At 34.6% G+C, this 13630-nt stretch overlaps 1 protein-coding gene across 1 annotated transcript; it reads left to right on the top strand.

The window, feature by feature from the left end:
- The first annotated feature begins 5057 nt into the window (after positions 1-5057).
- Positions 5058-7037, top strand: LOC135124778 (uncharacterized). The gene is made up of 15 exons (XM_064049994.1): positions 5058-5223; positions 5265-5340; positions 5390-5520; positions 5571-5585; positions 5642-5713; positions 5763-5798; positions 5847-5867; positions 5913-5948; positions 5993-6034; positions 6083-6133; positions 6183-6221; positions 6268-6640; positions 6687-6728; positions 6776-6820; positions 6871-7037. The coding sequence occupies exons 1-15, from the start codon at positions 5122-5124 to the stop codon at positions 6915-6917; spliced, it is 1128 nt and encodes a 375-aa protein (XP_063906064.1). The 5' UTR covers positions 5058-5121; the 3' UTR covers positions 6918-7037.
- Positions 7038-13630: the final 6593 nt, after the last annotated feature.

Raw genomic sequence — 13630 nt, 5'->3', positions numbered from 1 at the left:
CATTTATTCGCATTTCTTTTGTAAGTCTGTAATTGGGTCTTGCATCCGTTGACTTACGTATATATAATAATAATAATAATAATTTGTGTTGTTGCAGTTTATATAAAATTTTAAACGCCGCTTCATATACTCCAATTTGCCAATTAAAAACACGAATTCTTGTTAAACAAACTGACAGCTACATCACGTACTTTAATGAAAACCGTGGAAACATAGTCGTTTGCATCTGCAAATAAAGTTTACATCTATAATGCAGTGACGGCTGGAACACATAACACAATAGCACTATATTACATTTCGTGTTGTTTGCATTTTTTGTATATTTGTCAGTAATTGACGCTTATGGATTATTTAAAACTACTGTCCGACACAATACTCCCCACACAAAAGTAAAAACTACATCTCTAACCGGTCCAGGAAGCCCCGATTGTTAACCTATAGGCAGTTAATAATTTCCGTAAGTGTTCCTTCCCTAATATTTCCATACCTTTTCGGAAACACGCTGCTCCCTTTTCAAACAAAGACACTTATTTACATTTCCTCTCGTGTCTTTTTTATTTGATCACTTCTCCAAGTTTACCATTCCGATCCTTCCATCATTTTTAAACCTCCTCGCAAATATATTTTTCATCTGAACCGTTCCATTCCATTCAGTTTACCTTTCATAAAAAGTAAGTAGTTGTAGTATTTGCGAGCTCCTTGCAAATTCCAAATAAAAATCGTCGATCCAACCAACCCTCTTATAAAACTGCTTCCTGTACGTGACACCACGTCTCGCCCAATAGAGGTAGCCTTGTACTTTAGTTGCAAATACGTTCTGTGAAGCCCCAAGTATGAATGATGATGTGCTGGATATTGATAGATCAAAGCTCGTACACTCCTCAGTCCGAAGTTTGCTGCCGATTCCGGACACGTAGCTTGTTCCATTCTCCGGAGGCTGTTGTTCCGGGTGCGCGTATGTGTGATACGGGGTTATAAAAGCCGAAAATATAGAAGACAGGAAATATCAAACACTAATCCAGAGTAACAGGCTTTTATTGTATCCGTTCCATTTTAGAGAAGAGGGCTGGGCTAACGCGTCCTGACAAAATACTCAAGTGTTGGATGTTTGTGTTTAATTATTCTAAGAGAAATGGAGAGGTTTTTTTTAAAAATGTTGATTCGAGAGAGGCGAGCAACTTCGGGAGTTTAAATTAAGGAGATTCCGATTTTTTCGCCTCATAAATTAATATAAACACGGCGGCGGCGGCGGTGCTTCGATTAAGTGGATTTTCGCAATGTGGGCTTTTTCTGCGAGTTTTAAATTTAATTCGATAGCGACGGGAAAATGTACAAGAGCGGATACAAAAAATATAAGTACACAACCGTGAAATCGACAAAACAGGACTGGACAGAGGGAAACTGTAAGTAAAGGCGATAGTTTTTGTTGCATGTCTGACCGAGGAATGGTTAGAAGGAGCAATTCAGGCGCGACGCACAAAAACATTTTTGTTAAGAATAGCACACTCTATTTTGTTTTTTCTGTTTGGAAAGTACAAAAGCAACCAATTTTAAAAATAATTCAATGTCACAGAGGACATTATCTTATGTATCGAGAATTAAATCTCAAACATTTTCAAAGTAAAATTGCAAAATACACACAATTTTAATTTTTTATTCATAAAGTACAATTGTAGGAATAAGTAGTTATGTAGTGGGGCTCCTAGGCCAGGTCAAATGAGATCCAACTAACCCCACTACATTTTATCCAACGTTTGTCATCACCTTGTGCTCAGTCGACTTAACCCCGACGTCGGACACGATCATGTTTTCCCCAGACTCGAGTTCTATACCTACCATCATCTCATCCTGTATAGTAATAAGAAAGTACAATTATATATATAAGACAATTTAGTTAGTGTAGTCATGTTGGCCGAGCGGTTTAATGCGTCAAATTTAAGCTCTGATGCTCGAAAGAGAGCGTGGGTTCGAATCCCACACCTGACAGTTCTTGTTTTCATCGATTTATAAATTATATATTAAATCAAACAGTTAAGTGTAGGCAGGTTGGCCGAATGATTTCAAAAACTTAATTTCAAGATCCTTTTACATTCTTTAAAATGAAACCATAAGTGCTTCAAAGATTCTTTTATATTCTTGGAAAAAAAACACTTGCCCTCTACCTTGACACTCTAAATTAAAAAAAATAGAAGGCTCTCTAAGGTGTGTTCAAAATTCTTTCAAAAACATAACGCCGAGATTCTTTCAAATTGCAAGTAAAACATTAGGAGTCCCCGAGATTTTTTCATATTTAAAAAAAAAATAAAGCACCAAGAGCTTAAGATCCTAATAGCTTCTAAGATACACATTCATAACGCCAAGGTTCTTCTACATTTTTAAAAACGGGGGTGTCGAGATTCTTTTAAATTATGTAAAAAATAAAACCTCAGGGCTCCTTGATTTTTTTTTTTTTAATTCTTTAAAAAATAAGGCATCGAAAGTTCCTATGAGTCTTCCACATTCTTGAAAAAAAGACAATTGGATCCCACTTTTTACTTTGTTTTAAATCTTGGATCCTAAAACTTGTCAAAATAAGTCAGTGAAATAGAGAAAAGAGGTGGGGGGGGCTGAAATTAGTTTTTTTCTAAGGAGTCTTATAAGCAAGCAGTAGCCCCGCCCATCTACCCCTTCTTCATTTCAATGACTACTCATAACATTGTTCAGTCTTATCTTAGCAAGTACTAGCCCCGCCCACCCACCCTCTATTTTCTTACAGAATTTTTTGCCAAGATTAGTCTTGTCTTATCAAATACTAGGCCCCCCCACCCGCCCTCTATTTTTCTAGAGGCTTTGTGATTTGCCAAAAACAGTTTTATCTTAGCAAGTACTAGCCCCATACACCCACCCTTTATTTTTTTACAGAACATCTCATTTGCCAAGATTAGTCTTGTCTTATCAAATCCTAGACAATTTAGTTAGTGTAGTCATGTTGGCCGAGCGGTTTAATGCGTTAGATTTCAGCTCTGATCCTCTAAACGGAGCGTGAGTTCAAATCCCACACCTGACAATTTTTTTACTTCCACTCCACGCTATTCAATCAAAATTTCTTTTATAGATCCTTGAAAACATCATTAAATTTCTACATAAGATGGTGCTTTCGTCCAATTTTTTAATCATTGGCTGCATTTTCTTTATCAATATAGGTTTCCATCAATAACACGATACTTAAACATAATTCTAACCTCCTGCCATTTTAAGTATTTTATTGCTAACAGAAAACTACGTATATTACGAAAAAAAAGTCAATGGATAAACCCCACTCACCCACCCCATTTAAACTGTGATTAATTTTTTTATTCGCTGTGAGACGGAGGTGGAGCTTAGCTGCAAAGTATACATTTCCCTCCAAAAAATTACCAAGTAAAAGATGTTTTAACTATCGTGTTGAAAGAAAATTATAGATATCTATTTAGAAAACGCAACGGAAAATTATGCCCCACCCACCCGCCCGATCTCAATTGTGATAAATTTTTTATTCGTTGTGACACCGGGTGGGCGGAGTCTAACTGCAAAGTCTATATTTCTGTACAAGAAAATATGGAGTGAAACGTGTTTGAAGTATTGCTGTACTCTTTTGAGAAAAAATAGCGAATGACGTCCAAATTTGAAAAAAAAAGCATCATCTCATCATATAGAGTAATAGGAAAGCACACTTTTATAAATAAGAGGATTTACTGTAGTCAGGTTGACCGAGCGGTCTATGGCGTCAGATTTAAGCTCTGATGCTCGAAAGAGAGCGTGGGTTCGAATCCCTCACTTGCCAGTTTTTGTTTTTATCAATTATACTAAATAAAACAGTTAAGTATAGTCAGGTTGACCGAGCGGTCTAAGGCATCAGCTTCAATAATATATGATTGTCTAAATAAAGCGTGGGTTAGAATCCCACACCTGATAGTTATTGTTTTTATCGATTTATAAATTATATACTAAATAAAACAGATTCAATGGCATTCGTGCTAGCGTGTTGACCAGTTCATTTAAGCTTATATTTCCCTCTGTTATTGTTTGCGATTAAAAAAAAATAATTTAAAAAGCCACCCCATTCTGAAGTGTGAATGTTACGCTATTGATTGACCGTCCGTTGTCAGATTCTGATGACTCACCATGTTGAACTTAAAATTATCCATCTCTAGTCAGGTTGGCCGAGCTGTCTAAGGCGTCAGCGTCAAAATCTGACCCTCTAAAGGAAACGTGGGTTCGAATCCCACACCTGACAGTTTTTTTTGCCTGCGTTTTGCTCAGATCAGCACGAATAATTCAAATTATGGGTTTCGCAATACTGTATTTCCGTTAGACAAATGCAAATCAGCAAGTTTTTTTGCGTTTAAATAAAACACATTTTAATGTTATGTTATTTATTGACGAAATATGGAATACAGTCAGTTGTAAATATCTTTAGCATTATTTAATGAACAGAAATCACATGCTGGGATTTCTTTGATCAGTTCTTCTTCTAGTGCTTCTGGATTTACAATTTTGGGACAGTCTTTTCCTAGCAGTTGCGGGGATTACCTGCCTAACAAATGTCGGTACAGGCGGTGGACAGACCGACAGAGAAAGAGACGGAACCGGGATACCTACTTTTTCGTATTCTATAGGTTATAACAAGTTAAGGACACATGAACTTCGCCATTCTTCAGACACCACTTACCTTGCCCTTGAGGTATAATCCGACAAATCCTCCTTCTTTAAAAACTTATAAAAGCAGCCCGTGTGAACGCAAATTCTAAGGGGACGCGGTCCTTTGGAAAATATATTTAAAGCAGATAACCAACGGGAGAAAATGTTGTCTCAGCAATAATAACATGCTTAATTTCAAGTGTTTATATTTATACATCGAACGAATATCACGTAGGAATCTGATCAGTTTCAGAATCCGTTTTATTCGTGGTTTATACCTATGATCCAGAATTTCAAGAAAATATGTAGTTCGGATTTTCGATTTACCACAAAATGAAACGACGATAAACAAAAATGAAAAATCATCTACAATCAGAGTAACCACTGTCAAACTAAACTTGTCAATTAAAAGTCACAATTAACATTCGTGCACCTCAAATTCAAAGTGTTTCAAACCCCACAATGAAGAAACAAAAAAGCACAGCGTTTGATCCTCAGAGCAAAACAATCATGTACCCAGATTACAAAAAAGAGTCTCAAAGCGTCCAACAACTAGCTGAAAATGTAAGCCAAAGTGTCACCAAACCTTAATAAACAGTTTTTAGTTTGAGGATCAAAGCAGGAGATCCGTGGCCAAAGTAAAAAGCGCTTTGGTGAAGCAAACCGAAGAATATTTCACTTGCAAGTACAACTTTCGTGAAGTCGTTGTCTTAAATCGTGATATTTTTAGATTTAAACTGTGACTGTACTCCCGATTTTTACAATAGGGTGTTGGGGCCGACAGCAGACGAGGCTTTTCTTCAAGGGTTACAGACAATTTTCGATGTTTGCAGTAAGTTCATGTACTGCCACAAGGAGCCGGTAAGTGTTGGAAGATCCACAATTAATTATTAGTACCTAAATATTTATAGGAGATACAGGTTCAGGCAAGTACCTGGAACGTCTATTAACTAATTGAGAATGTTCACTTGACAATTTTCAGCCACCGTCATCTGCTAAATCAGTCCCACAGGTGATATCGGAAGTATTGGCATCTATAGGGATTCCGCCTGAGGTAAGCTACCATAAAATAACAACCACGTAATAAGTGAAAAAAATTTCAGGTGGTTAATGAAATTGTGCAAACATCTTTCGCCGCAGTGAGTATTTTTCGCAACTAATATAAAAATTAACCTCTTGTTTAACAGCTACAAGAGGAAAAACCGGAGGTGAGTACATCCTAAAACTATATCTGACAACAAAAAGTGTTTCAGCTTGCCAGCAAAATTTTGCAAACTTCGACCCCTGAAGTAAGTATGAAACTAAATTTTTCTGTCTACATAGACGTTTTCAGATGGTGTCCAGAATTCTGCAGACGATAGGTTTGGAACCTGAGGTACTTTTTCAGCTTTCGTCGTTTCATCTAAAGTAACAATTGTTTCAGCTAGTTTCACAAATCATACAGACAATATCGTTCGAATCGCTCAAACCTAGTGTATGTTTCAGTTGCTGTAGAAAGTACAAACTGATGAAATTTGTTTCAGCTCTATTCTGGTGAAGCACAAACAACCCCACCACCCAGCGTAATCATCCCTCCTTGTTTGAAATCTTGTAACATTTTTCTTTTAGATGACTTCAGTTGAAGTCCAGACTTCACAAACCACACAATCAGAAAGTGTAACGGAAGAATCAAAGGAAGAATCTGTTTCAGCGGAAGAACCACCACAAAAAATGTGTGTGTGTTGCAAGTGTACTTTCCCCGAGAGTGAAAGCGTCTCCAGCCTAGACGAACCTCCAAGTCAGCCTGAAACCAAAGTCTGGATATGCTCCAAGTGCTACTCCTTGAACAAACCCGGAACCTGTTGCTCCAAACCCAAACCCCCTCCTCCAGAGTGCCTTAAAGCTAACTCTGAAGCTCCAACCAAATTAAAGTTGTGTCGGTGCTACGAATGCTCCGCTCCTGTGCTTTATCGCATCGACAAGACCCAACAAGAGTGTTTATGTAAGATCGTGCGTGTTTTGATGCTGTTTATTTTTTCGTTTCGTAGGTAGTAAACCCAAAGTTAAATGTAAATGTCGCGGCGACAGACGTGAGTATTTGTAGTGGAAAAATATTTCCTCTAATGTTGTAATTTAGGGAAAAGCAGCGGCAGTCACATCGCTTTTGCGAAAGGAGACACTTGTATATTTTATGAATGCGTTTTCGTGTATTTTAAACGTTTGTTATTTTAGGCTCTTTGGTGGAAACAAGTTGCTGCTGCGAGACTCACAAGTGCTAATAATTTCATGAGGAGCTCATTGTGCTAAGTTTATCACGACTTTTAACCCGCATTGCTGATATTGCTAAACTGTAACGAAATTAAGTGTTTACGAAAAATAAAGTGTTGGATTTTTGGCAAGCACGCGTTAGAAAATTTAAATTCGCTCCCACTTCTCGATGTTCAAAGAAAGGTTATCCGTTTCGGCTGTTTTAGCACGTTGTAATAAAATACAAAGCCGGTTTAATACCTTTTCAAATCCGCCCACAGGAAAAATCGCAATTAGAGAATATATTATTCAGTTCACTGTAATCGGGAGTATGAAAGGTGTGCATGAATGAATTCTGCCCTTGAGCCGTCTCTGAATGTTTTAACAGAATTTAAAGCGACTAAATAGCCACAAAAAGTCAAGACCGCATGAAAGATATTTCTTAAAAATAAACTAAGGGGTCAGAAAGAACATCCTTTAAGTCGAGACTACCCTGGAAACAACCAAAGAATGTTAAATTTATGGCCGCTTACACTTTTCCTAATATAAAATGTGGGTCTTGAATGTATTCATTCAAATGCTTTGAATACGTCTAAAACGGTAAGAGACGTCAGACTTTCGAGAAAATAACTTGACAAAAGCCGACCTTCGACATGTTCACAATGGATAATGGCTCCAATTGATAATAAGTTATTTATTGCAGTCTCTAATTTTACACCGTTTTCCTGCAAGCGTCAACAGGAAAATAAATTTAAGTGAAATTTGTGGTTATTTTTGTATTTTATACAATTCTGAAAGAAGAAAAATTTGCCTGTATATTTATGTGTGTTTTAAATTTTATGAAATAACGTACCCCTACGTGTAGTTTATGAATCCGTATTGAGTTTTTACTCAGACATCTAGATGTTTAAAAAAATATATTAAAACTATATGACATAATTTTGTGGTTTCTAGATTAATTTTGCGCCAGTTGTCGAAAAAACCAAATTTTGAGTTTGACTGTCCATAACGCCCGAATCGACAACGATCGCGTATTTGGGTTTTCATAATTCGATTTATTCAAGTCTTCTAAGCATTTGGGTGAACTTTCAAGTCGGTGTCCATGTCTGTCTAGAAACCATGCACATATTTATAGAACGGTGTCATTTTCCGAACACTCGGAAGGAGGTTCGAATTAAGGAAACGAGCAATTTTCAGACAAAGCGGGATTTATTTAAGCGAAATAGCTTCATTTGGACTAAATCCAAAAATTTTGGCCATACAGAAAAATTTGGTCAAAAAATTAGCATTTTTCGATTTGCTTGAAATTCGATTTCCAGACAAATTTTGTCCCGCTAAATCCACTTCTGGCATCAGTTGTTGAAAATTTTCAACATTTAAAAAAAAATCCTTCTTTAATCCATTCTCAAAACCCAAATTTGAGTTTGACTGTCCATAACTCGTGAACTGACAAAGACAGCGCATTTGGGTTTCCACCACTCCATTTCTTTAAGTTTTATAATCATCTGAATCAACTTTGAACTTGATGTCCAACTCAGTTTAGAATCTACAAATACACTTATCGGACGGTGTCATTTTCCAAAGACTCGAATTAAAAAAAATAAAAAAAATTCGGCGGTGTTCTGCAATTTTTATAACAACGAAATTCTTGTTCAAGAGCTTCGAATTAGGAGCAAATTTCGGACAAATCGGTGTCCGTTTAAATGAGATAGCTTGAAATCCGAAAATAATGTTGCCCCGTAAATGCAAAATCCATATTTCCTTGCAAAATTTTCCATTTAACCATGATTTAAGTTTCTTGTGAAAAGATGGCTACGCATATTAAGAAAAAGGAATCAAAATATAAGCCCCGCCCACCCACCCTCTCTCGATTCTGATGATTTTGTTATTCGTCGTGAGCCAAGAGGGCGGAGCTCAACTGCAAATTCCTTATTTCTCTACATAGTTTTCGATATCTTGATCACTTTTATTGATTCTGTATCATGATTTCAAAATTTCTAGCTAATCTAAAAATTTTGATTACTTAGACATCTCCTTTAATTCCCTATATCTTGTTAAGTAAAAATCTATAATTATTAAATATCTACAAATTGTTTATGTAAATAATAGATAAATAATTAAATCTCAAGTACTCAAAATACGTCATAGGTTTTAGTTTTTTGCAAGTTTTGTCAATTTTAGAACTAGCTGAATGTAAAAGTTAAAAAAAGGAACATTTGAGGTAGGATTTTGAAATTTTTTACTGTTTCAGAACTGTTGCAGAAAAGTCAGTCTTACCGATATTTAGGTAATTTTCACATTTGAGCCAGTTTTATCTATCTTGGTTCAGAATTTGGTGAGTTGTTAGAAAGTTCGCAATTTTTAAACGTTTAGTGTTCTTTTTTAATTCTTTTGATCTTTTTACTTGCAAACTCAAAATTATGCTGGAATTCCTTCCTATAGATAATTTTTCGCCTGTTCAAGATATATTCATATTTTTGTCTTCTTGGAAGAAATTCAAAGCAAAACAACGTCGATTTTTTTTTCTTTTTATTCTAGAAGATCATATATTATAAAAGAACAAATCATCAGAATCGAGATAGGGCGGGTGGGCGGGCTTATTTTTTGCCTTTTTGTTTTAATATGTGTAAAGTTCTTTTCAAAACATTATACTTAAAACATGTTTGAAATAAAAAAATTGTATCAGGAAATATCGATTTTGCCATTATGCTCTGCCCCATAATTACAAAATCCATATTTCCTTTCAAAAATGTACCATTTAACCATGATTTAAGTTTCTTGCGAAAAGATGGCTACGAATGTTACGAAAAAAGAGGCAAAATATAAGCCCCGCCCACCCACCCTGTCTCAATTCTGATGATTTTTTTATTCGTCGTGAGCCAAGAGGGCGGAGCGAACTGCAAATTCCTTATTTCTCTACATAGTTTTCGATATCTTGATCAATTTTATTGATTTTGTGTCATAATTTCAAAATTTCTAGCTAATCTAAAAATTTTGAAAACTTAGACATCTCCTTTAATTCCCTGTATCTTGTTAAGTAAAAATCTATAATTATTAAAGATCTACAAATTTTTTATATTAATAAAATAGATAAATAATTAAATCTCAAGTATTCAAAATACGTCATAAGTTTTAGTTTTTTGCAAGTTTTGTCAATTTTAGAACTAGCTGAATGTAAAAGTTAAAAAAAGGAACATTTGAGGTAGGATTTTGAAAATTTTTATTGTTTGTAAACTGTTGCAGAAAAGTCAGTCTTACCGATATTTAGGTAATTTTCACATTTGAGCCAGTTTTATCTATCTTGGTTCAAAATTTGATGAGTTGTTAGAAAGTTTGCAATTTTTAAACGTTTAGCGTTCTTTTTTAATTCTTTTGATCTTTTTACTTGCAAATTCAAAATTTTGCTGGAATTCCTTCCTATAGATAATTTTTCACCTGTTGAAGATCTATTCATATTTTTGTCTTCTTGGAAGAAGTTCAAAGCAAAACAACGTCCAATTTTTTTCCTTTTTATTCTAGAAGATCTTATATTATATAAGAATAAATCATAAGAATCGAGATAGGGCGGGTGGGCGGGCTTACTTTTTGCCTTTTTGTTTTAATAAGTGTAAACTTCTTTTCACAACACTAAACTTAAAACATGTTTGAAATAAAAAAATTGTATCAGGAAATATCGATTTTGCCATTAGGCTCTGTCCCATAATTGCAAAATCCATATGTACTTGCAAAAATGTACCATTTTAACCATGATTTAGGTTTCTTGTGAAAAGATGGCTACGCATGTTAAGAAAAAAGAGGCAAAATATAAGCCCCGCCCACCCACCCTGTCTCAATACTGATTATTATTAGAGGGCGGAGCGATATCTTGATGAATTTTATTGATTTTGTATCATAATTTCAAAATTCCTAGCTAATCTAAAAATTTTAAAAACTTAGACATCTCCTTTAATTCCTTGCATCTTGTTAAGTAAAATTCTATAATTATTATTAAAGATCTACAATTTTTTTATATTAATAATAGATAAATAATTAAATCTCAAGTACTCATTTTCCAATCAGTCCGAAATTCGGTTTCTAGACTAATTTTGACCCATTTAACCAGTTTCTGGCATCAATTGTTGAAAATTGTCACTATTTTAGGCGAAATTCTCCTCCAAACCCATACTCAAAACCCAAATTTTGACTTTGACGGTCCATAACTCCTGAACGAACAAAGATCGCGTATTTGGGTTTTTACCATTCGATTTCGTCAAGTTTTCTAGATATTTGGGTGAACTTTCAACTCGGTGTCGTCAGTTGCTGAAAACTTTTACAATTTTAAACAAAATTTTGCGTTAACCCTAAACTCAAAAACCAAATTTTGAATTTCCACAACTTTTGGACGGACAAATATCACATATTTGGGTTTGCACCAATCGATTTCTTCAAGTCTTATAGCCATCAGGGTGAACTTTCAACTTGGTGTATAGCTGTATTTACAGTCTATGCAGAAATTTATCGGACAGTCATTTTCTGAAGACTCGAACTATATAAATAAAAAAAAAACTCGAGCGGCCATCTGGAATTTTTTTAAAACGAAATTTTGGTTCAGGAAGTTTGAATCAGAGAACAGAGCAATTTTGAGGCAAATCCAGACCCGTCTAAACGACATAAATTTAATTTGGTCTAAATCCAAAAAAATTGCCATTGAGGAAAAATTTTGTCGAAAATTAACTTCTTCCAATTTGCCTGAAATTTGGTTTCTAGACTAATTTTGACGCGTTAAGTCCGTTCCTGGCATTAGCTGTTGAACATTTTTACCGTTTTAAACGAGACCTTTCTTTAACCCAAAACTCAAAAACCAAATTTTGAGTTCACAGGTTCATAACTTTTGAACGGAGAAATATCGCTTGTTGGGGTTTTCGCCAGTCGATTTCTTCAAGTCGTCTAGGTATATGACTGAACTTTCAACTCAGTGCATAGCTGTGTTCAGAATCTACAAGCAGATACATCGGGCGGTGTAATTTTTCGTAGACTCGAATATGAAAAAATTAAAAAAAAATCAGGCTCTCTTCAGCAATTTTTTTGACAACAAACTCTTGTTGAAGAGGTTCCAATTAGGGAAGGGAGCAATTTTCAGACAAAACGGAGTTTGTTTAAGCGAGATAGCTTCATTGCGATAAATTCAAAAATTTTGGCCATAGAGTTACTTCAGAAAAATTAGGTTAACAAATAAGCATTTTTCGTCGGCTTGAAATTCCGTTTCTAGACAAATTTTGTCCCGCTAAATCCACTTCTGGCATCAGTTGTTGAAAATTATCACCATTTTAAACAAGATCCTTCTTTAATCCATTCTCAAAACCCAAATTTTGAGTTTGACTGTCCATAACTAGTAAACTGACAAAGACAGCGTATTTGGGTTTCCACCACTCGATTTCTTTGAGTTTTATAATCATCTGAATGAACTTTGAACTTGGTGTCCATCTCAGTTTAGAATCTACGAATACATTTATCGGACGGTGTCATTTTCCAAAAACTCGAATTAAAAAAAATAAAAAAAAATCCGGCGGTGCTCTGCAATTTTTATAACAACGAAATTCTTGTTCAAAAACTTTGAATTAGGGAAGGGAGCAATTTTCGGACAAATCGGTGTGCGTTTAAATGAGATAGATTGATTTGATCTAAATCCGAAAATAATGTTGCCCCATAATTTCAAAATCCATATTTCCTTGCAAAATTTTCCATTTAACCATGATTTAAGTTTCTTGTGAAAAGATGGCTACGCATATTAAGAAAAACGAGTCAAAATATAAGCCCCGCCCACCCACCCTGTCTCGATTCTGATGATTTTTTTTATTCGTCGTCAGCCAAGAGGGTGGAGCTCAACTGCAAATTCCTCATTTCTCTACATAGTTTTCGATATCTTGATCAGTTTTATTGATTTTGTATCATATTTTCAAAATTTCTAGCTAATTTAAAAATTTTTATTACTTAGATATCTCCTTTAATTCCCTCTATCTTGTTAAGTAAAAATTTATAATTATTAAAGATCTACAAATTGTTTGTGTAAATAATAGATAAATAATTAAATCTCAAGTACTCAAAATACGTCATAGTTTTTAGTTTTTGCAAGTTTTGGCAATTTTAGAACTTGCAGAATGTAAAAGTTAAAAAAAGAAACATTTGAGGTACGATTTTGAAAATTTTTGTTGTTTGTAAACTGTTGCATAAAGTCAGTCTTACCGATATTTAGGTAATTTTCACATTTGAGCCAGTTTTATCTATCTTGGTTCAGAATTTGATGAGTTGTTAGAAAGTTCGCAATTTTTAAACGTTTAGTATTCTTTTTTAATTCTTTTGATCTTTTTACTTGTAAATTCAAAAATATGCTGAAATTCCTTCCTACGGATAATTTTTCACCTGTTCAAGATCTATTCATATTTGATCTTAGAAGAAGTTCAAAGCAAAACAACGTCGATTTTTTTTCCTTTTTATTCTAGAAAATCTTATATTATAAAAGAATAAATCATCAGAATCGAGATAGGGCGGGTGGGCGGGCTTACTTTTTGCCTTTTTGTTTTAATATGTGTCAACTACTTTTCACAACATTAAACTTAAAACATGTTTGAAATAAAAAATTTGTATCAGGAAATATCGATTTTGCCATTAGGCTCTGCCCCATAATTGTAAAATCCGTATTTCCTTGCAAAAATGTACCATTTAACCATGATTTAAGTTTCTTGTGAAAAGATGGCTACGCATATTA

The sequence above is a fragment of the Zophobas morio genome, unplaced genomic scaffold, assembly GCF_036711695.1.
Source record: "Zophobas morio isolate AGI-343-1 ecotype UQ-CSIRO unplaced genomic scaffold, CSIRO_AGI_Zmor_V1 ptg000008l, whole genome shotgun sequence".
In the NCBI taxonomy this organism is placed as follows: Eukaryota; Metazoa; Arthropoda; class Insecta; order Coleoptera; family Tenebrionidae; genus Zophobas; species Zophobas morio.
This window is presented reverse-complemented; position numbering and strand designations above follow the sequence as displayed.

What these genes read in the sequence shown, in the direction of transcription:
- LOC135124778 (XM_064049994.1), top strand. Translation starts at nt 5,122, where the DNA reads ATGAAGAAACAAAAAAGCACAGCGTTTGATCCTCAGAGCAAAACAATC. An exon ending in TACAAGAGGAAAAACCGGAG is followed by an intron (nt 5,868 to 5,912) that starts GTGAGTACATCC and finishes AAAGTGTTTCAG; the next exon opens with CTTGCCAGCAAAATTTTGCA. An exon ending in TGCAAACTTCGACCCCTGAA is followed by an intron (nt 5,949 to 5,992) that starts GTAAGTATGAAA and finishes AGACGTTTTCAG; the next exon opens with ATGGTGTCCAGAATTCTGCA.